Source organism: Eucyclogobius newberryi, unplaced genomic scaffold (genome assembly GCF_026437365.1).
Source record: "Eucyclogobius newberryi isolate DKJ021-1_F unplaced genomic scaffold, fEucNew1.0.hap1 SCAF_8, whole genome shotgun sequence".
NCBI lineage: Eukaryota > Metazoa > Chordata > Actinopteri > Gobiiformes > Gobiidae > Eucyclogobius > Eucyclogobius newberryi.
The window spans coordinates 9,506,681-9,531,608 of NW_027316500.1; the positions used below are offsets into that span (position 1 = coordinate 9,506,681).

Genomic DNA, 24,928 nt, shown 5'->3' on the forward strand with positions numbered 1-24,928 from the left:
CCCCTCCAGATAACAGCTGCTTCACCTTTCACACTGGAGATGCTGAACTGTTTCACTAAGATTATCTGTATTGAAATATGCCTGGCTGCACTGGGTTAAGCTGCAGTCAAGGTTAATGAGACCATGAATTCACAGTGTCTATTTACAGTAAGTTTGAGTGTGCCATAGGAGCGCCTCTGAAAATCATTTACTATGAAGCACTGTGTTTCCAGTGCAGTTGTGTGTTTAACCACTCGCTGTGCGGCCCACAGTGATGTATAATTGAAACGCTCCAGTTTGCTCTTGCTCTGAGGTTATGGCTTTTACAGGGCTGCTTTTACTGCAGTTGTGGGCACTTTTTCCATGAGGTGTTTTATTGGAGAGACAATCCCGTCATCACCTTTGTCTCCACACTCACACACACCGGTCGTGTGTCACCACTTCAATGCAAGCTTTTATCAACCTGAGCTGAACATTGATCCCATTGATTGCCTAAAACCCAGCTTCCCACTGCAACAGAAGTGTTCACTGTAGGACGTCTTAATGGACACAGTGTTTCCTTTACACCCACAAGCCAAGCCTTGGTACAAACAGTCACGGTCATTTACTTTACGATGAGAGAGAGGCCGTGTACTGCCTCTTGTGACCTTAAAAGTTACACAGCTTAGCTCTAAGATTTTAAGGATTTGGGATTTTGACAGAATTAAGCTACAGTCATTATTTGATGTGACATTCAAAGTAACTTGTGACAGAACCTTTTGGCAGGAGTCAGCCCTGGTGTGAGCGGTGACAGGCGTGTGTAACAGGAGCAGGGTGATGAAACACTTCCTCTGCACTCCGCTGTGTGGGTGTCACACACAGTCATATGCTTGGACAAGCCTCCCACCACCATTTGACCTCATGCACCATGGAGCATTGTGCCCCAGTCCACAGCCACATCCAGCCATGCATTCATGCAATCGTTAACCACGCAGCCCTATACGTTTACTACCTCGTCTTTATTATTCATGCATGTATGTGCACGACCCTAACGTTATGTCAAAGTGACAGGGACCAGAGCATTGCATGCTCCACATGGTAAAGTATCTTTAAGCTGCACAGGGCTGTACGAGCACCGTGCATGAGTCTCCTTTGAGGGTTTCTTTGTTGTCTATGAATCCCTGTCTTTCTCCTCAGCTTTTCTGCGGATTAGGGTCTGTTTGCTTAGTTCGGAGTGTGCACAGCCTCCCTTCTGTCCATGGCCTAAACATACAAGACTTTTCAGCTATTATTAGACCAATATCAAACATGTTTACTATTGTAGCGCTTCATAGCTTACTTAAGATTTAGTGTTAATTTAAAGTGGTTTATGTTCGCTCAACCAACAAGCCTCTAGCATTACCACATCTCTATTTGAATCCAAGGACGTTCATAAAAACAAGTTAATTTCTATCACTCAGCAACTCCTAACATTTCAATCGTGAATTTCAAAATAGATCCCCTGCTTATGTTTCACTAAATGACACAAAATATGTGGGGGACGTCCCAGTGGCCGGGTGTCAACAACTACATCCGCACTTAAATGTAGCCAGGCAATTTAGTCTATCTCTGCTCATAGTTCTTCCACTCTGCTGTGTCAGGTGTCCAGTAAAAACATGGGGGTGGAAATAGCCATTACCAAAACAACATTTGGCAAAATTTAGCAGCAGTCATTTTGGCACGGATATAGCTGTAAGTTGTTATAGTATATTTTTAGGAGATAGTTTGCTCACATTTGTACATTTATATCGTTAAATTGACCATTTTGCGTGCTGGTGTGTGACAACGGGGAGCATTGCGTGCATAGGTTACAATTTATCTTTTGTCTATTTCATCCAAAATTCCAATCCTTGCCCTGTGACTCACTATTCCTAATCTGATTGTGCGGTTTTAGATCTCCAGTTTTTCTCATCTGCTTTCCATTGTAATCACTGTCAAGCTGCTTTTATCTTTCCTCAAGCAGTATTTTCAGCTACAACTAGTTTCTTCCTCATGAAAAATCCCTACTCTTTGAAATGTCTTAAGTTAAGCAAAGCTAATATTGTGATTGACACTGTTCCTTTTGTACCTTTTAGAGCATCAGAACTACTTTGGGGTGGATGAGAACTTGGGACCAGTGGCTGTCAGTGTCCGCAGAGAGAGGCTGGACGAAGGAAAGGAGAAGGACGGTGCACAGTACAACTACAGAGTCACCTTTAGGACCAGCCAGGTAAATCCAAACACAACGCGCGTCCAGTGTCATTGGGCAATAGCAGTAAGATGTCTTTGACAACTAATAAGACAGACGGCAGTTTGATTTCCATTACATGCATTTCATACGGATGTTGTGCCTTTGTGCAAGATGCGGATGTTGATTTGTTTTAAAATGCTTTGATTACCCAATAAAGATAGAAAGAAGGCACTATTTACATAAATTATGCTGATATGCAATTACAAAATGAATTAAAACAAATATTGAATCAATGTCAAATCTTTGTAGTCTAAAACCAAACAAAACTAAACTAAATAAATAATAATAGTATTTGAGTTCAAAACATTTAAACATTTACACTCACAAGCATTTACAGACAATAGGAAAGATAAAAAGAAAGACCCTTTGTGGTGCCCTCAGGGACTCATCCAAGGCCCTGTCTCCCATGGTGGAGAGCCTTTTCCTGGGATGGTGGAGAGAGCGTGAAGATGCTGAGCGAAGGCATAAAATGAATGAGACACATCATGTTAGTCATGGCTAAAACTAAATTGTCCAGTCAGAAATAACAATGCTGATATGGTAAAATGTTGCATCATCCAAACTGCTGAGTATGGCATTATTTTCAAGGCAAGGATTTATTTTAGACTTCAGTGAGTGGTGAAGATGATGTTACTGAGCACTGGGCCCAGTCATGCAGCTCAAAACTGTCTACTTTCTTCCCACTTGAGACACAGCAGCAGACTCTCCTCTATCTGCTCATGGTCCCGGTGCTTCCACTGAATCCAACGGAACTGGCCATCCGTGAGCACAAAGGTTTATGCCTGAGTCCAAACACTCAGAGTACGGTTATTATAAGCAGAGTTGGGTAGAGCGAACGTATTGTTATTGCAGTGATTCTATGGACTGTTTTTTAAGTACCATCACAACAAATTATCAGTTCCATTCTGGTAACACTGGTAACCCTGAAGTTTAGATATGTACAAACATGTTCTGAAATACATTTGATTCTATTATGTTGTCTATTTGTCAATTCACCTGGATGCATTTATTATGTGAACTTTTACCAGAATCCTCTACATTGTAAATCTAATCAGAATATAATCTGAAAAATCGCAATTACCGGTAGATATCTTTCTCAAATTTTGCAGTTTAATGATTTCAAAATGTAATTGTTGCACCTCTGTTTGTCTTTTTTTTTGGTAACACTCAAGTCTAAATTTGTAGTTTTATTAAATTGGTTAAATACCAGATTATACAGATTATCTTTTGTCGATCTGATAATTACATAAATTGTCAATTTAATTAGGTGTAATGTTCAAATTCAGTAACGGTGTACACCATGTAGTTAGCACCATTTTAACTCTCCCGACTCTGCACACTGTCGCTGATCAACTCGTCACCTAAAATGGCCTGCGTTGTCCCCGTCCTCCTTGTTGTCCGCCATCGCTGGGTGGTCTCTTGCTTTGAATAATTCAGGTAGATTAGCTGTGGCAGGCAGAGAAATGTCAGTGATAGCCAGCGCCAGACCTGGTTTACAGCGCCACTCCCCCAGTGAGACAAAGGATCTGGGTCACAGAGAAAGTGGCAACTCCCTGAACTCCCAGTGTCTATTTGCCTGTTCAACTCTTTCATTCAGCCTTATATTCTGTAGCTCTGCACTGTGCCAGGACTCCAGTGTGACCTTAACACATTTTTTAACAATAGTAATGTATCTAATCTTTGGTTTTGGAAAATTTAGAACCCTCACCATAGAAATTTAACAACTAAAAACAAAATATCCCAACTTCTGAATGGTGAAAACTAGTCAAAATGGTAACTATAAACCAAAAGCAGAAACATGTTACACTCATAGACCCCTCTCAAGTTCATGCAGTATTTAAAGGTGCGTTATGTAATGTTCTTGTCGCCATAGAGATGTTATTGCCTGAAGTTAAGGCTGCAAAAATGTATCACAATCTAATTGAAATCACTTTTTGATTTGGTGTAATTACCAAACCACAAAGGCTGCTTAGAATGTCCATAGTAAACAACATAATCTGTCATGCCCTTACATTTTAGACTTCTACAAACAAATTTAATGCACCTGGACGTATTTTATTTAAAATTATTTGGAAATTCTAAACAGAATCCTACGTTTGAAAAATAAATCACAAATCTAATCACAATTGCAATTAGATGTTCCCTTCCTGAAATGTTCACAGTACGGCATTAAACGTAATCATCTCCATGGTGACAAGCAGGTGACTCCGCCAGGCTGGAGTTACAGGTCAGATCTGCGGAGAGGCAATCCTATCTTATCTTATCTTAAACATGTTCAAGAGCACATTTAAGAGAACGCTGAACAATCACAGCTAAACTGATACAAGAATCACGTTATTTTGGAACATTTATACCACTTACTCATCTTTGCACAGTTAATTTGCTTTTCTGAACGTTGGATCAAAAAGAAATTTATTGGCAAAAACATATCACTAGCTGCATTCATTCTGGTTGGTCGTTTACGAGCACATCAGCAACGCCGTTCAACGTTACGGTTTAATTTCAGGCCGATGGCAGTTTGAAATATTTACAGTGTGCGTTGTTATGGCTCGTCCAACTGAGACATGCTCGAGTTGTTCGGAATAATATGGCGTGACACAAAGCTTCATATAGGAATTTGGAGCAACAGTTTTAAAATGGTGTACCGAAACAAAGTCGAAATTTGTGACAAACAAAACTTCAAAACAAAACTGTTTATTCATTTTTTTTTATGTTAAATCTCTTCTTTTTGTAGCAATTATATATAAACGATCTTCATTCTCAAGATTATTTAAATTTCAATATATTGCCCACAAAATCAAGGTCTAATATGACACGTTGCAGATTTTTAAGAGCTTATTTAGGTATGTTTTATTCATACAGTACTAAAAATAAATATATTCCATATTCCTACACCAGAAAAAGCTCAATAAAAGCTAAGATCTAAGAGAGAAATCTTTGCAAATGAATAACTGTCCTCTCTGTTTCTCATTAGCTGACCACACTGCGCGGGGCCATTCTGGAGGATGCGATCCCGTCCACGGCCCGACACGGGACGGCGCGCGGCCTGCCACTCAAAGAGGTGCTGGAGTACGTGATCCCAGAGCTGAACATCTCCTGTCTGCGGCTGGCCAACAACTCTCCCAAAGTCCCAGAGCAACTACTCAAACTGGACGAGCAGGGGGTACGTTCGTTTAAGCGTTTTTTAATGGGACTCTGTGTGATATTGTGGCTTTTAAAACTGGGTGGAAGCAATAATCAAGAGTCTTTTGCAATTCCATCTTTAGAACTTAGAGCTATTTTTAATTATGGCATGCACCGTTTTAGACCTGGTTCAGTCCTGGTTCAGCAAATACACAAGTCTTATTTTAGTTCTATACCTTGTATGTGGCATTTAAAACGAATAGTTAGTCCCTTGTTTAAATCCGGGTCTAGACTCCTTTGAGCCAATTAAACTTTATACCACATTATTAGGTCATTTTTGGTGTGAAAGTATCATCAAAGCTGCTGTTTCTATAGCACATTTTAGTGAAAAACAAAAGAGATAAAATCCCAAACACGCAAGATGTTTGTAAAATAATCCTTCTCTGTTGCAAAGATAAAGATACATTCCAAGGTAGTCCTCATTTCCCTGTTTTACAATGCAACCAAATCTGTGACATTCAAACGTTACACAAAATACACAAGATGGAGTTTCTTTGCCGGTTTTCCCAAGCACTTTAAGCCGTCACTGCTCGCTACAGTAGACATGGGAACGATGGGCTGTAATGGCGCTCAGTATTGATCTTCTATTAAGGACGCCATCTCGGACACTTTTCAAAACAAACTATATATAATACCATAGCATCAGCTTGAAACACCAGCCGTCTTCTCCATTTGATCATTTCTTTCTCTGGAGTTGGCGGCACAAACAGTAACAGCCCTTGATAAATAGACTTAAATTGGATCGATGAGAAGCCCACATTTCTTCTTTTCGTCCCATCATCCAAGTCTTCCACCTGATTTCATATTCAGGTTGGCTGGCAGGCGTTGTCACAGTACATTATCCCATTTGATAAAAATAGCCATTAGTGATGTGGGCTCCGTGTGCACCGGTGTCAGAGATGGATCCGTTGGCTGATCCCATGGCCTTTAATTTCACGTCTAATGAAAATGCAAGATTGAAAGGAGCCAGGGGGATTGGACTGAGCATGTTTGTCAGAATCAGCTGCTTATTATTGTAATTAATAAATGTTAGATTGGTCCAGATGACAAAAGATTGACTGCTTTAATATGGGCTTGAGCAGTGTTGACAAGCTTTAATGGGTTTTTACTTCATGCAGCATTTACATAATTATAATATATGTGTGAATAAATAACCAATAATCGAATAAAAGTTTTAACTATGCTAGATTAAAATGAATACATTAACTATAACACTTGTGGCTCCTAAATACTTTTGTGTGTTCGTTTATTAGACAAAAGATGTTGTTTTTACCTAAAGTGACACATCACAGCAGTCGTATGATGCGTCTGCGGAAAGTGACAGCTGCTCCTCGAAACCTGTCAAAATAAAAACAGCTTTTTTGTCTTATAAACAAACAAATAAAACTTATATTTAGAGAAAGAAGACTATTTGCTTCAATCTGTTTAAGAGTCTTCTGGCATAAGATCTTCATAATCTTAAAGGCGTGTCAACCAATTTAAGAAGACATCATTTCAGTTTTATCAATCAATTTTCGTAGTTTTAAGCTCAGACAAATGTATTCTTGTGATTATTTTCCTAATCAATCAGATCAATATTTCACTGTTGACAAGCATGGTAAACCATAGTCCATTTGAATTGTATGTTTTCGTGCAAATTTCGTTTTGAAGTGATTCAATTTGAAAAAAAGTACTTAAAGGTGGGAGATATATCAAAAAAATGTATAATATCTTAATAGCTGTTTTGAAGATATGTGTACAAGTGTATTTTCTATAATCAAACTATAAAAAATTACCCCAAAAAGGACAATAACGGCCAGAGTAATCGCTAAACATGGATATAAAGAGATATTTCTGCCTTTTTAAGGGGTAAATTTTCTGCCCCATTCATATTTTATGTGATTCTTGCACCTCAACCAAGACATTTACACTTAACACAACAAAAATAATACAAAAATCAACATATTCAAACTTACCAATATCTTCCACTTCTACTCGTACTGCTTTACGCTTGTGTCCTGAATCCTCTATTGCCATGGCTCTGTCCACCTGCTGCACAGCTCCATGCTTTAACCATGAGGCACCGTCTGCTGCTCCGTGTGGACACAAGACAGGCCGACACCGTGGAAGAGGAAGAGAGGAGAGAAAACAGTAATAAGAAACCTTTAAACCGACGGCGAGGAGGAGAGCCAGGTCTAAGTGGAGCTCAGAGTGCCAAGTGCTACTCCTTTTGTTCCTCCAACTCTTTATCCCACTGTCCAGTTTCATGTTTTAGCCATCAGAACTCAGACCACATGTGCTTTTCATTAGGAGCGAAAGTTGCGGCGTGTGAAATGCAAGCACAATACCAAGAAATACAAATGTTTTAGTTCATTTATGCTGAATCTGGACTATTAATGCGTCAATATTAATGTTTTGATTTGTCAGTGATCCAGAATATGTTCAATAGGGCGACTAAAACAGATTGTCGACTAAAAAAATATTCAATTAGTCAATTAAAAGGGGGCGTGGCGCTGGCAAAAGCTCTAAAAACCTATTAAACCAGATTTTTTATTGTCTTAAAAACATGCAAAACAGAAGCAGTTCATTTGAAACTCTTTTCTGCGTTTTTTTTCCACTTTCCTAATGCATTAAAAGCATTAGAAATATTCACCGCTATGAGTTTCTGAGCGCTTTTCACAACTTTCATTGCCTTTCATAAACCAGAGCGAGTTTTGAGCAAACAACAACTGACAGCATACTTCCTGCCTCACAGAGAATAAAACGCTCTGTAATCAGATACAAAGAGCACACAATGGATTCAATCTCACGCGAGTAGATGCTTTTACAATATATATATGTGCGGTGGCAAAACAGATTTTAGCATGCGCGTACAGGAGGCTTTGAAACTACAACAGACAGAAGTAAACGGTGTAATTATGTGTAAAAAGGCAGATTCAACTGACACTTCTCTCACAAATCTCACTCCACGCGTTCTCCTTTCTGCTGTTATGAATATATATCATTTAAAATACCACCAAAATAATGACAAATGTTCGAATAAGATAGCATGGATCGATGAATCCACAAAGAACTACAGCTTTATATTTGAGATTCAAGAAGGCGTTAAGTGAATATATCATTCTAAAAAGAAAAAAAATCATTTGTCTTTGTAAATAACGTCTAAATATGAGGGTTTCTATGCGATTTAAGAAGCATTCACCCCTGAAATAGCATTGCGAGAAGCTGGCACGGTGGTCTATATCATTTCATTCCACTTCTGGGGTTTGGATCTTACAAACTTGTTGAATGCACTCCAGTGTTTTCTCCTAAATTGCCCAACAAAGGCAGACCATCACTAACTTTTGAACAGTAACACAAGCCCCAAGAGAAAAAAGCTCCTGCCCTGTGATGTTTTTCATGTCTTTGCCAAACCAAAAAAAATAAAAAATTGTGCTGCTTTTATCTGTTGAAGGAGAGGGATGGAAAAAGATGTAGCCCTTTGTTTTTCTGGTCTCTAAATGTGCGTGCTCTTTCCCCAGTGAAGCTCGCCCAGTAGGTAAAAGTATCCCAGAGCTTTCAGAAAATCCTCTCTCCGTTTCTGGCCCGAAATAATATCTTTGAAAGCGATGTTGTGTGCGCGTCTGTAAGCAGAAGAGCGGCGCATATGTGAAAGTGTTTTAAATCACCTTGTACATCACAGCGAGAGGGCCTGTTCGCAGATGGACTGGTAAATGCATTAGCCACTAGATTTGGAAACCCGATTTTGAGCCGGGAAAGGCAGTAAATTACACATGAGGAATATACTATGAAAAAGTGTCTTTCCAAGTATCTTTCTTGATGTTTTATCATGTAATTTAATTTTCGGCAATGATGAAAATGTCACATTTGGCTTTCATTTAGCACTCTGGGAGATTTTAAACAAGATAGGACAAGATAAAGAGGTTTTTTTATTCTTTCCCTCTCCCGCTGGTCCCTTTTAGAAGCCATAATTACACTTAATAATATTTCACCATTGCGAGGTCAAGAAGAGATGAGTAATCTTTCTTTTGTAATGATGCAAAACAAATGACCCCCGTTCTCTCGCCTCGACCGCGCTTTTGTGAAGGTTTTGGGGTCATTGGAAATAATACGTTGCAATTTTCTATGGACAAAAGAACATTACTAATTTCCTTTTGTTTGACTCTCATCGAATTAGGGTTTCCGGGGCGTGAAAATTATGTTATTTTTAGATGTTTTTGTGGGCTTAAACATACGAGGTGCTGCAGATTGTGCCGTGTTGTTGCGCGGGGCAAAAGGACACAGCCGTCTCCCTCAGGTGAAGCGCTCTCCGGAGAGAAGTTATGCCCCAATTTCTCTCTGTCTTTATTTAGCACCTCCTATTATTGCGATTTATTTATTTTTTCGCTTTAGGAGCCAGAAAGAAGTCATAGAATCCACAGTATATATTCAGTTGTCAGATATGCGTTCTACTACTGAGCAGAAATGTCAGTGCTGTTATGCTATTCTTGGCAATAAAGCTTCCAAGTGTGTTATGTACTGATATTTTAGCATGGAATAAAACTATATTCTCCTGTATATCTTGATATTGAGCTTATAAGAGTAAGAATTGTTAGTGTGATTTTGTACAGTTCGATTTGAAAGCACATTTCCCGTTTCCTATTGATGCAGAAAATCAAATGCAAGTCAGACACAATCATAATGAAAATAAATCTTATGTTCAAAATGCTTAATAGTTCACGTTTACTTACTTTTAGCATTTGCTGTTATGTGTATGCACAATCATGAGTATTTCTTGTCTTGACCAGTAGAGCTGGGTTTCGATTCAAATATCAAGAATTGATTCGATTCCGATTTTTACGTTTCAAAATAAATTTTTTCCGATTTCTCAGATTTCATCCGATTTGCTCCGATTTTGATACGATCCGGGGTTAATGTTATTAAAAATGAAAAATGTGTTTGAACCGTTTCCTTCACTTCATGACTGTGTAGAGAAGCAACATATTAAAACTAGTATTATATCAATATTAAACAGCAAATCTCACAAGTATTGGTAGTTACTGATGGAAGACTGATGAAAAGGTCAATCTACCTTCAAGAAAGATAATCCAGGAGTCCTGAATTATCTTTCTTAAAGGTAGATTGAAGTTCACTGAGGGAAATGTAGAAAATATTTTTTATTAAAAAAAAAAAAAAAATTATCTTTGGACGTACGAATCGATAATCGGTCATTAATATGCGAATCGATTAAAAATCGGAAAATCGAATTTTTCAACCCAGCTCTATTGACCAGGGAGATGTCATAATCTCAGGGTTTTGTGTTACAATGAGAATAAACATTACGGTTATTCACGTTTTTTGCCATGACCAAACAACAGTGAAATGCCCCTTTTCCTTTCATTAAACTCTATTGGCTCATCATTCTTTGCACGCTTCATGAAATCAAACTTTCTGAAGTAAAAAGCAACGCTATGCTCACATAAACAGACGGGTAAAAAAAGTACTTTACCCATATTTTTACTATTTTGACATAAAGAATAAATGTAAATGACTCATTATTGCCACCTACAATCATACAACTAAAATGTATTGTTTTTTACGATTATACTGTGACCTAAATACCCACGACAACCCCACTCTCTACTTAAAAAAGCGTAACGCAAACGCTCAAAGATGAAAAAAAATCACCCAATTTTATACATTTTTGGAACAGAAACTGGTCTTTATATTCACAATTTGGCAGAGAGAATAATGCTGCAAATATAATACACATGCCCTGTTCCAGATTACAACCCACCTTTTGAATCACCGGTCACAACAAAACAACAACACTATAAAGACCCTCGCCGCTTGTTACATGTTTGCACTTTTTCAGACGGGGACAAATTCGCCGCCAAAGGCCAGTCGTGTCGTCCTTGCGGCCCGCCAGTCTGTTAAAGAGGTGCGCCAGGTTAAGTGGACTCATATAATCCAGAAGAAAAAACAGCATTGTGCCATTTCCACCGGGCCTCGCGCTGTAATCGCTTTCCATCAAGATCTGGGCTCAGTTACCATGGCGACCGTCACACAGGGACTTAACCTGCGAGAGCCCCGAAAAGACAATGGCAATTTATTTCACTCGATTATACGTTACTACCTTGAGCATCCAGGTCTTTAGCCCCCAGTGCGTCAAATTAAAACGTGCTGCTCGAACGCAAGGTTTTGTCCAAGGTTCGTCTGCTATTTTCAACTGCATTTTGAGTCGGTTTGAATTTTAGTTCATTTAAAAAATAAATAATGCGTTACGGTCAAATTCCTGCAATAAGATTAAAGGTAAAGGGCTTTATTTACCCTTTATTTACCTGTACAAACGAAATCCAGACTTTTGAAACCATTGTTCCCGTACAAGTGCCCAAAAACTGACCCATTTTTCAAACCACACCCTCAATCTAGACGCCAAGACTATTGTCGATACTGTAATATGATTAGTTGTGGCAGAGATTTGATCAATTTGGCGTACTGGGTGAAAATGACTCATATTATCCACCTGTACGGCTCAAGCACAATTTATTTTACGTATTTTGTCTCATTAAAAAACAAATACAAATAGCTCCCAATATGAATTTCCAGAACATAAACAATACAGATGTTTAATCATTGCCATGAAGCACAAAGCATAGTCCAATTTCTTCCTCCAAAGTCAGATTTCCGCTCCAAACCACAAGCTTTACTGACTTTAGACTGCCCCGATTAAAAAGCTGATCATTGAATCTCCATCTTCATTCAAATGTAATGAATTGCAGCTCCAATGGTTCTTAATTATCAACATACTTTCATTGTTTTTTCTTGAGTAATGCTGTAGTGATGGGAAATGTGCAATGCTGCGCTGCAAAAGCCAGGACACGTTTTCTCAATGAATGCTTATCCCACGCTGATTATAATTACCATGGGCCGAATTCTGTCAATTAGGCATTGTATGATAAATTGCCAAATCCTTCTGCTTGAATTTACACTGTCAACAAATATTTTTCCTCTCCAAAATTAGACATCTGTTTTTATTCACTGGGGAATAATAACCAAAGGGGCAGGATTATTTGCGGGATGCTTTAAATCTTGTTAATAGTTCCTCAGCCACTGTCGAAGCTCAATTAAGTCTGTGCTTTGGGGAGTGTTTTTTTGGATGTGAATTCAAATGCGTTCGGTTGCAAACGTCTCCTCCTTAAGCCGGTATGTGTCGGAGTTTTTGTAATTCACTCCTCGGTTCGCTCCGCAGCTGCCTTTAAGTCGCTGTTATTAGCCCGCGTTGATTTATGCCCCGCACAGGGCTTTGCTTCAGAGTCCGGGGCCATCCAAGGGTCACCAGAAGAAGTGAAGAGTTTCCTGTGCAAGAGCGGCTCCAACTTTTCACGCCGAGCACCTCCGAGACTGAGACAGCATCATTTATGCAGGATTTAGACCCGATTTCAATTAGGATTGAAACAGGACTGCACCAGAGCTAAACCAGGACTAAACCAAGTCAAAATCAGGACTAAATCAAGTCGAACCAGGGCTAAACCAAGTCAAAATCAGGACTAAATCAAGTCGAACCAGGGCTAAACCAAGTCAAAATCAGGACTAAATCAAGTCGAACCAGGGCTAAACCAAGTCAAAATCAGGACTAAATCAAGTCGAACCAGGGCTAAACCAAGTCAAAATCAGGACTAAATCAAGTCGAACCAGGGCTAAACCAAGTCAAAATCAGGACTAAATCAAGTCGAACCAGGACTAAACCAAGTCAAAATCAGGACTAAATCAAGTCGAACCAGGACTAAATCAAGTCAAAATCAGGACTAAATCAAGTCGAACCAGGGCTAAACCAAGTCAAAATCAGGACTAAATCAAGTCGAACCAGGGCTAAACCAAGTCAAAATCAGGACTAAATCAAGTCGAACCAGGGCTAAACCAAGTCAAAATCAGGACTAAATCAAGTCGAACCAGGGCTAAACCAAGTCAAAATCAGGACTAAATCAAGTCGAACCAGGACTAAACCAAGTCAAAATCAGGACTAAATCAAGTCGAACCAGGACTAAATCAAGTCAAAATCAGGACTAAATCAAGTCGAACCAGGGCTAAACCAAGTCAAAATCAGGACTAAATCAAGTCGAACCAGGACTAAACCAAGTCAAAATCAGGACTAAATCAAGTCGAACCAGGACTAAATCAAGTCAAAATCAGGACTAAATCAAGTCAAAATCAGGACTAAATCAAGTCTAACCAGGACTAAATCAAGTCTAACCAGGACTAAATCAAGTCTAACCAGGACTAAATCAAGTCTAACCAGGACTAAACCAAGTCAAAATCAGGACTAAATCAAGTCGAACCAGGACTAAATCAAGTCTAACCAGGACTAAACCAAGTCAAAATCAGGACTAAATCAAGTCAAACCAGGACTAAACCAAGTCAAAATCAGGACTAAATCAAGTCGAACCAGGGCTAAACCAAGTCAAAATCAGGACTAAATCAAGTCTAACCAGGACTAAACCGAGTCAAAATCAGGACTAAATCAAGTCAAACCAGGACTAAACCAAGTCAAAATCAGGACTAAATCAAGTCGAACCAGGACTAAACCAAGTCAAAATCAGGACTAAATCAAGTCGAACCAGGGCTAAACCAAGTCAAAATCAGGACTAAATCAAGTCGAACCAGGGCTAAACCAAGTCAAAATCAGGACTAAATCAAGTCGAACCAGGACTAAACCAAGTCAAAATCAGGACTAAATCAAGTCTAACCAGGACTAAACCGAGTCAAAATCAGGACTAAATCAAGTCTAACCAGGACTAAACCAAGTCAAAATCAGGACTAAATCGAGTCTAACCAGGACTAAACCAAGTCAAAATCAGGACTAAATCAAGTCGAACCAGGGCTAAACCAAGTCAAAATCAGGACTAAATCAAGTCGAACCAGGACTAAATCAAGTCTAACCAGGGCTAAACCAAGTCAAAATCAGGACTAAATCAAGTCTAACCAGGACTAAATCAAGTCAAAATCAGGACTAAATCAAGTCAAAATCAGGACTAAATCAAGTCTAACCAGGACTAAACCAAGTCAAAATCAGGACTAAATCAAGTCGAACCAGGACTAAACCAAGTCAAAATCAGGACTAAATCAAGTCGAACCAGGGCTAAACCAAGTCAAAATCAGGACTAAATCAAGTCTAACCAGGACTAAATCAAGTCTAACCAGGACTAAACCAAGTCAAAATCAGGACTAAATCAAGTCGAACCAGGACTAAACCAAGTCAAAATCAGGACTAAACCAAGTCAAAATCAGGACTAAACCAAGTCAAAATCAGGACTAAATCAAGTCGAACCAGGACTAAACCAAGTCAAAATCAGGACTAAATCAAGTCGAACCAGGACTAAACCAAGTCAAAATCAGGACTAAATCAAGTCTAACCAGGACTAAATCAAGTCTAACCAGGACTAAACCAAGTCAAAATCAGGACTAAATCAAGTCTAACCAGGAATAAAACAAATCAAAATCAGGACTAAATCAAGTCAAAATCAGGACTAAATCAAGTCTAACCAGGACTAAATCAAGTCGAACCAGGACTAAACCAAGTCAAAATCAGGACTAAATCAAGTCGAACCAGGACTAAACCAAGTCAAAATCAGGACTAAATCAAGTCTAACCAGGACTAAATCAAGTCTAACCAGGACTAAACCAAGTCAAAATCAGGACTAAATCAAGTCTAACCAGGACTAAATCAAGTCTAACCAGGAATAAAACAAATCAAAATCAGGACTAAATCAAGTCTAACCAGGAATAAAACAAATCAAAATCAGGACTAAATCAAGTCTAACCAGGACTAAACCAAGTCAAAATCAATACTAAACCAAGTTAACATCAGGAATAAATCAAATCTAACCAGGACAAATTTTTAGGGCTGTTTATAGATTTATTTTTTTCAAGCAGAACTAAACTAACTGATTTCCTGTTGTAAGCAATAATTGTGTGTTTAGTGAGATGTTTAAATATGTTACTGATTATTTTATTGACATTATAGAAAAGTAAAGATTCTACCAATGAAAAACTGTTACTTAACACAAGAAACATTATGCTCACACTTAAAATACATATTAAAAGAACAAATACTTCCGTTTGTGTATGTATTATTGTATGTATTATTGTATCTTATGACTTGACAAGTTAAAGCTACTCGTTAGAGCTTTCCGCAGTGTAACCCAAGACAAAGTTGCACGCTAAGCAATTAAAACGCTGACACTGTTCCCTCCCTCCTGCTTTTAAGTAGCCGTTACAACCCGAGTAAGATTCATCCTCTGCTCCTCCTCCCATTACTGCAAAGTGACGGAAAGCAAACGTTCTCTTTTCCTCCGGCGCGGCTAATGCACAGCTCACGACGACAGGAAGTGCCACTTAAATGCTGAATGTCGCTACGTTTTCTTCCCTCTGTTGCAGCTAAGTTTCCAGCACAAGGTGGGCGTCCTCTACTGCAAGGCGGGGCAGAGCACGGAGGAGGAGATGTACAACAACGAGAGCGCGGGGCCGGCGTTAGAAGAGTTCCTGGATTTGCTCGGACAGAGAGTTCGACTAAAGGGCTTCACCAAATACAGAGCGCAGCTGGATAACAAGAGTAAGATATAACACTGTTAGAGGTATTACATCCTGCTCTGGTTTAAATTCAATTATCTCAGGTCTGCTTTTTCTTTTGATATATAAGCTCAGCCAGACACCCATATCCATTATCTAGCTCTATAAAAAGCATCGGAGCCGACGCAAACAAAAGTTCAGTACAAAAGTTGAGATGAGGTTTGTGTGTGTTTCTGTCCTACTGAAATGATGTGTTGTTAATAAGAACTTGCTCTTGATTCTTTACTTATTTAAAACGACAGATCAACGTAAAATACATTAGATCATTGTTGAAACGTGCGTTCAGTTGCTGTCGAGCTCGGAAAGTTGACACCAAAATCAAAATGTCTGACCCAAAAACACTAAGATGAAATAAACATTTAAAAATACATCAAACGCGAGCAGCACAAGATTTCATTTAGCTAGTCCCTTTCATAGTTAGGATTCATGTCAGGCAATTTAAACTTTAACAAACTTTACCACTTTATGATAACTACACAGCGTAATTAGCCCTGATAAAGCATGAACAAAGACTTAATTCATTATGTTTATTAAGAATAGCTCAGGCTTATTTGGGGTTATGTTTTATTTAAGTAGTTGGTAAACCTCAATCATTCCCAATAAACTATTTGTTCATTAGGAATTAAGTCTTTGTTCATGCTTTATAGATAAGTTAGTGAAATTATACTTTTCAAAACATTCCCGACAGTTACAGTTAGTTAGATAGTCACAATGGGACAAGATTGATGATACTGTATGATTCAGGGACATTGAACGATGTTGATATGAAACAGAATTCATTCATAACATGTATTTTTTGCCCTTTTCCCCAGCGGACTCCACCGGGATCCACTCTCTGTACACCACCTACAAAGACTACGAGCTGATGTTCCATGTGTCCACCATGCTGCCACACACCCCCAACAACAGGCAACAGGTCAGCACCGCTCTGCAGACGCATGCAGCCTGTTCCCAAGAAACACATTCACCTATAGATCCTTCAAAGGGCTAATCTAAATGCTAATGATGCTAAGTCTTTATAACAACATTTTGTTTGAGTTTCCAGGGAAATACAGAAGATATGTTAAGCAAATTATGTAAAAAAGTACACAAAATAGGCGTGGGACAAACCGATAAATGTCTTGGTCACAAATGGTTGATGCATTTGTCACGTTATAGTGTCAGAATATGTTTTAATGAATGAGTTTAGTATTCAGCATCTTAAAATCTTTATTGGTGCAAGTGTGACAACAAAATCTTTATACAAAGGATGGAAAAATGCAATTTTCTAGTCTCAAAATTGTATTCAAGCTTCACAAAAAGTAGTAAAAGTATGTTATATAATATATAACATACTTTTACTACTTTTTGTGTAGTAGATCAAATAAAAAATGAGTGTGCAGTCAACATTTCAGTATTTCTCTTGTAAAACCTAAAAAAACCTGAATTTTTCTCCATGAAAAATGCAAGATGTCTCTCGAAATGTCTAATTAAATAAACAATAATGTAAAATGCAGTAGTAAACGTCTGATATCACTCACATGTGTCCCAGTTCCTCCATTGAAATCACATCATGTTCCTTTTCACTTTTGCCTCCGTTTCAGGATTTGTAATGTATTTGTTATATTTGTTATACACATACACATTTGAATAATCTTTACAAAACGCGTATAAAAACAAAACTGACCTTTTCAACTCCATCGGCCCATTAGTCTTGAGCGAACCTGGATGTAACATTTGAGTGAAATCTTATAACGACCCACATCACAATAAATCTTGGCGTTTTAGCAAAGACCTGTCTGGGAGAGTGGCAATTATCCCCACTCCTGTTTCTAATGGCGGCTCTGGCGAGATGTACTCCGCGTGTTTTTCCAAAAAGCCCCGGAAACTATTCATCGCCGCCGCGCACGTGAGAGAGCGTGTTTTTTAGGAGCCGATCTCGAGGGTCCACTCTTGCGCCGCATTGATTCCGAGGCCTTTGTCTAATGCAGCTAATGTGTTCTTGAGTAGTTCCTTTTTTCGGATATCAATAAATTCAAGCCCGGCTCCTGCCAATCCTCCCCAAAGGCTCGTTCTGCCGCCGTAATGACCCATCAGCAGAAAGTGGCGAGTTCAGGAGCATCGCCATAGTAACCGTACCCCTGCAAAGCTCCTTTTTTTATTCTTTTTAAATCAATGCTTCCCCAGGGGCTGGACATGGAGTTGGCATTAGGCTTTTGTGTCTATCTGTCGGCGCTAACAAGTGGAATTAAGCGAAGCTAATGGGGGACTGCCGACCAAGCGCCGGACGCTGCGATGGCTGCTGTGGTTTTTGACATTGCGCCCTCAATTTGGCTAATATTGAAGTAAATTTGGAGTTTGCGGGGCAACAACCGGCGATGACAGAATAGCAGGACATGGCACTGTACGGCGCATTGTGGCAATAATGCATTTTTTAAGTGAGATATACAGTATTGCTGCAGAAATCTTATAAAGAGTTTTGTTTATAAGAGTTTTTCTATTAAGAGTGTTTGTTTTTTAAAGCGTCCTATAGGTTATCTGTTCTTTTACTCCTGTATATACTGCGTTGCAACAGCGGAATTTCCCTTTTGTGTGGACAAATAAAGGCATATCTTATCTTAAAATATCCCGACATACGATACTCGACGAGCGAATTTATATGCTACTGAGCGGGTTCATCCAAGTACGCCTGTTTTTTTTAAATATATGAACAGCAACAGTGTAAAACATGAGGGGAAATAAATAAACAACAGAATGAAAAGTTCTTAATGTCTGTAATGAACCCTCTAAAGTCAAATCTTACTGTACAAAATAACCAAAATGTACCAACTACTACAAAGACGAGGAACACACGCTACAGTTAGTGCCCAAAAAGTTAAAATAAGATAAGCCTTTATTTGTCCACTCAATGGGGAAATTCCAGAGTAGGTACAGAAGTAAAATAACAGATAACTTAAAAAAAACAACACTCTTAATAGAAACGCTCTTATAAATAACTCTTATCAACTCTCATATTCTCATAAATAAAAAAATATAATAATATTGCAAAAAATACTGTACCATTGTTGATTTCTTGAACGATAAGTCATGACAGGCCTTCAGGAGAAGTTGTGTAAGTCATATTTGCACTAGTAGAACAACTAAAAATACTTAAGTAGCAGTCGGAGTATTAGTCGTCGCAGCAGAAGTCGAAACTTGGTAGTTGCAGTAGCAGTAACCAAAGATTGGTGTTGAGGTTTTGGTTTTATTTTGAACCAATACTTGATGAAGTGGTTGTAATCCTTCATTGGCACACTGGAACACAGCAGGGTCAGTTTGAGTGTCTTCGCGCATCTAAAGATTGGCGAGTGCAGTTGGCTTTCCTTCAATCGTATCGGTGCAGGATAGTGGGATATTGTAATTTAATCCAGGGAGGTAATCTCTCCATCAGCTCTCATCCCTTCATCCTCTCCAATTCACCTCTGAGCCTCCTAATCCGGCTTGTTTGGCGCTCCTCTTGATCCTCGCTGACAACTTGGGAGCGAGCAGGGACCGGGGTTAACTAACTGCAACAAGACAACAATACAAGCGCTCAAAAGGGGCGACGGCGTAAGGCGACGTCGGTAGGGAAAATAAATTGCTCTTTTATCTTTGACACTAAGCTGTGGAATGTATTGAGAATTTACTGCAACGTGGAGTGTCAGGTTTTTCTAGGTAAATGTAAACTGTAATGTACAATGTGTGCAGTGCCGAATGCTAAACATCTGCGAACAGTTAGTGGAGATTTTCTGTGTACAGGGCTCGAATACAACAGCTTAGAATTATAAGAACTACAATGATTTAAAAAGGAAAGAATAATATGTTCCAGGCACATTTTAAGTGCATATGATGGTTTTTATGATTTTCGAATTTTGACTTTATTTGGTGTATTTATTTATTTGTACCTGTTGTAAATTTAAATTATAGTTTTACACTAATTAAGTGGCTATTTTGTGGCAAAAAGTTGAAAAATATGTAGATTGTTACATCATTCCATCTAAAGTTTATGCATAATTTACACAAAAGGAACACCTTGTTTGACCTTTATTAATTAATTCAACTAAATAAAGATGCTTCCATATATTTTTATCTGTCAAATAAAAACACATTGTGACATTTGATGAGTTTTGGCCCAGTGGTTGCTGGGTAATTCCCTAGTGTAAAGTCCAAGTAAAATGATAAACCTAAACAATTGCTATTCTGGGATCAAATGTGTATCATGTTTATTTATTGAGTTGTTTAAAGAAGAATTGAAGCAAAGTTCTTGAAGACACTGTATGGACAATCATTTGTTCCATCAGATTTAAACGCTGAAAAAATATGTTTGAATTAGACGGCTTGAAAACATAATATGCAAGGTGAATGTTTTATTTACAGCTTTTAAGACTTAGAAAGAAAAAAAAAAGCACTGCAAATGTATTCTGCAAAATACAGCCTCTGAAATTCAGAATAAAAACAGTTCAAACCATTTTTTTTTATGGTTAAAACAAATCTAAACAAATTTAAAAAGAAATCAAAATCCAATGAAACTAATAATTTCCCACATACTGTCAAGAATGCATTTTGGAAGATTAAAAAAAAGATAAAAGCTTTTGAGACCTACAGGTTTGGCCACATATTGTAGTAATAGAATATTCACTATTCACTATATTTCTTTGCAAAACATTACGCTTTGTTTGCATGTTTTATTATCTGTAATAGAAAGATCTTTTAATACACATTTTACTTTGATCCATACTCTGTGCTTTGACAGTTTCCAGCTTTGCTCAAAGTCGTGATAATCTTATACTTCTGCTCGCTAACTGCATCAATCTGTGTGTTTTTTTAACAGTTGTTACGGAAACGGCACATCGGGAACGACATCGTCACCATCGTGTTTCAGGAGCCCGGGGCGCTTCCTTTCACTCCCAAAAACATCCGATCGCATTTCCAGCATGTGTTTGTCATTGTCAAAGTCCACAACCCGTGCACCGAAAACGTCTGCTACAGGTAAATCGCCTCGAAAAAAAAAAGCTCCTGTCGACATCAATAAATGTAATAGAAATAAAGGATAATAGTGGCAAAACTTTAATGGGTGAACACCGCAGGAAATGAAAGACAATTTGTGCCTCGTTCAAATGTTTCTCTGGCAAACAGCGTCGTGTGAACTTTTAAGAGCACTTAATTTGAAAGAATAAAAAATAATAGTCGGCTGGGTGCTAACTGCGGTGTCTCGACTTCACAAAAAACTGAAATGGCAGGTCTCTTTTGATGTGCGTGGCGATGTTATACTCATTATCTGCACAGACACCTTCAAAAGCAATGATTTAAAGCTCGATTCTTTAGCGTACAGAAAGTCTTTTTTAATTTATTGTATAGAAGAAAGGTTGGCAAGTTTAGCACAAGCCATTTCCCTGAGCGACACTCGGCTTCAAACGTAAAAGGTCCATTTAACTTGCAGCTCAATACTTTACTTTTATTGTCTCACTGTCCTCACATCTTAAGTGCCTGTTTTGATTTATCGATCCTCCTTTTTCCTCCAGCGTGGCGGTCTCCAGGTCTAAAGACGTGCCGCCGTTCGGACCGCCCATCCCGAAACTGGTGACTTTCCCCAAATCTGCAGTTTTCAGGGACTTTCTCCTCGCCAAGGTCATCAACGGCGAAAACGCGGCTCACAAGTCGGAGAAGTTTCGGGCTATGGCGACCCGGACGAGACAGGAATATCTAAAGGACCTGGCGGAGAACTTTGTCAGCACCGTTTCCATCGACTCGGCCGTGAAATTCAGCTTCATCACTCTGGGCGCCAAGAAGAAAGAGAAGGTCAAGGCGAGGAAAGACGCGCATCTCTTCAGCGTGGGGGCCGTCACTTGGAGCGTCCGGGCCAGGGACTTCGGGCAGTCCATGGACGTGGACGGCCTCCTGGGAATATCGAACGAGTTCATCGTGCTCATCGAGGAGGAGTCCAAGAACGTGATTTTCAACTGCTCGTGTCGGGACGTGATCGGCTGGACCTCGGGGATTATGAGCATCAAGATCTTCTACGAGAGAGGGGAGTGCATCATGCTGTCGGCCCATGACAACTGCGGCGAGGACATACGGGAGATGGTGCAGAGGATGGAGGTACGTTTGGGTTTGTCAAAGTCGTAAGGATTAAAACGTTTCATTTCAAATACTGTGATTGTGATGAGTCTGAAACTGATGGGATGTCACAGTGACGGATTTTAGCATTGTCACTATTGTTAAGATAAGATATTCCTTTATTGTGTTGCCTCGTTAAATCATGAGTAAGGAATTATTAGTGTCAGAAAGATGATTATTAATGTTAAGTAGATTCGCATTCATCAGAGTACGTAAAAACATTTAAGGAATCAAACCTTCTGAATGAATAAGTACGTAAATTAATGTAAGATTCTGGATATAAATATCATCTAAACAAGAAGTCTTACTGGTAATAATTGACAATATGCCACTAGTAAATTCATTAATTTGCCTAAAACCTGAGTTAAGGGGTGCTCTGAGTGTGAGACAAAAGTTAGGGGGTAAAAAGTACAAATAGTGACGTAAAGCACTATTTGAATTAAACCCTGTTTTAACCAGATAAGAAAACAAAACATTGCAATTGAAACCTCTTTTTGACGGGCCAAAATACTTCCTTTATCTTCTAAATCAGAACTTTGTGGGAGCTTTCTGCTAAATAGAGGTTAAATTCAACAAAAGAAAAGCCATTCAAACCCTTTTTCTATAACGAGATCCAGTAATCTAAGGTCACAATTTGGCTCTTGTCACCACCAGGCTGTGTTTCCTCTTTCCAACACACAAAAGGAAGAGATAATCTGTTTTCACATCACCTGTCACCTGTCAATCTGGCTGCACATCAAATCGAAACTGCAAATTGAAGGGCCGCGATTGTGCTTTAATTTTTAGCAGACGTCAATTCGATGAGTAAAATATTGTGTTGTTTTTCAAAGTTGGCCTCGTCGTCTTCAGCCTTGTACGCCGTGTAATATTTATGAGCCATTTTCCGTCTGAGATCATTGCAGCAGACGCCCCGAAATTAAAATTTTAGCATCACTTCCCTTTTTAATTAACTACACATTTTGGGCTAACAGCTTTGTGCATCACCTCCAACTGTCAACACTAGCTCGCACCCGTATCTCTGGGAACGATGGTGACATTCCATGTTTATTATCTATATAATTAAAAAGAACTACTGGGCAAAGCGTAAATAAAGCAGTATTAAAGCAGTCTTCTTGAGGGATTTGACTTTAGCAGAAAAACTCTGGCGCACGTAGGTTATTGTTCAGCCGCTGTGAAGATTTTATGCTATTTTATCTGTGTTTAGATTGCTCCTTTATTGTGTTCATTCTCGCAAAAAAAGATAAGGGAGAAGAGAGGCAGCGTCATTATATCGTATCCGGCTTGTAGTAACATTTACAGGAGAAGACGCACGACGAAGAGAATCCTGCGCATCGCAATGGGAAATGCTCCCAATGTTGTCATGACGATTCCCAGTAAAACCAGGATGGTTACATGAGCACAAAACACACACGCATTCGCCTTTTAGTTCAAATGGTGCGTTCAAGCGTTTTCCAATCCTGCTTTATAGACATCACGTTTGCCATTCGGGGTTTAATGCTCACCACAGGCTGTTGTTTTACGTACATCATTATCTGATACTTTTGTTTATTGTGTATCTAGGTTACGTCACAGTTCACTTTTTTTTAAGAATGTAGGGCACTGAGATGCAAAGGCGAGCGGCAGTCGTTACAGGGCACTTTGGCGTTCAGCGTAGCCGTTAGCCGCTAGCACGTCTTCAGCCTCACAGCGAGAAGGTCCCGAGTTCGACTCCCAAGTCTTTCTTCATGACGTTTGCATGTTCTCCCTGCGGCTGCATAGAGTTCCTCGATCGCCACAAATGCGTACAACAGACAAATCTGTGGGACAAATCTGTGGGACAAATCTGTGGGACAAATCTGTGGGACAAATCTGTGGGACAAATCTGTGGGACAAATCTGTGGGACAAATCTGTGGGACAAATCTGGTTAAGTAAACAATAAATAAGTAAATAAATCAAGTCTGTTACTCATGGTACTAGCACTTTTTTGTTATTTTACAGTTAATTAAGTTTCCAGTCCTATATACAATCATTCTTGCATCGATCAATACAGATGCACTTTTTTCAGCTCTCAAGTTGTTATTCACTGTTCTCTTTCCCCCATTTTTCCACACAACACATGCATTTATTTTTTACCTTCCCTCTGAAAATATCTTTGCAGTCAATCTTCAAGAAAGGTCAGTGTGTGTTGTGTGTGTGGCCATTTTCAAGATCGTAAAGTCTTGAGTTGTAATCGTGCTTTTGCCGGGTTTAAGATTACGTCACAACATTCTGTAGGCCAGGGGGAAGTTCAAATTAATATAGGTAAAGTGCTTAGTTTTGTTGTAATATAGCGAGTTCTTGGGACTAAAATTGTTTGTGAATTTACCATTTGGGTATTTTGTATTGAATTTAATTGAATGAACAGAGGAAACCGTCTCTTACCCTGTTAAATATCATCATCACATTCTCATATCTGAAAACCACCAACGTAAATGTATTTGACAACGATTAGATGGGACATTAGGCATTGCAAATAGACAGAAGTGTTGGGAGGAATCCAGAGACCTGTACAAATACATGATACGTCTATATATTCTTATCATTTCAGATTCACGTTTAATAGTCTACCATATTGTATAAAACGTTAGCCCAAAAAATTCTACCCCTGGTTCCACCCCATGATATTCCTCGACCGCTTTGCACCTGAATTTAGCATCATCCCCGGTCTGGAGAGGATTAAGCTGCCCTCCTGCCGACCGCTTCCTTTGCACATAATCAGCCGAGGTTTACAGCCAGGCGTTTAGGTCATAGCAGAAATTTCGGTATCCCGCACGGGTCAAAGTCTAGTCGCTGTTATT

The 24,928-nt window shown here is 39.0% G+C and overlaps 1 protein-coding gene across 9 annotated transcripts in view; it reads left to right on the forward strand.

Annotated features, from left to right (window-relative positions):
* Window positions 1–24,928, forward strand: part of sipa1l2 (signal induced proliferation associated 1 like 2) — a 145,625-nt gene that overhangs the window by 58,229 nt on the left and 62,468 nt on the right. For all 9 annotated transcript variants that reach the window (XM_072437438.1, XM_072437441.1, XM_072437444.1 and 6 more), the window contains exons 3-8: window positions 2,073–2,206; window positions 5,202–5,390; window positions 15,806–15,980; window positions 16,810–16,913; window positions 20,826–20,983; window positions 21,517–22,093. In XM_072437438.1, the coding sequence (XP_072293539.1) occupies window positions 2,073–2,206; window positions 5,202–5,390; window positions 15,806–15,980; window positions 16,810–16,913; window positions 20,826–20,983; window positions 21,517–22,093 (1,337 nt within the window). The remainder of the gene's footprint in view (window positions 1–2,072; window positions 2,207–5,201; window positions 5,391–15,805; window positions 15,981–16,809; window positions 16,914–20,825; window positions 20,984–21,516; window positions 22,094–24,928) is intronic.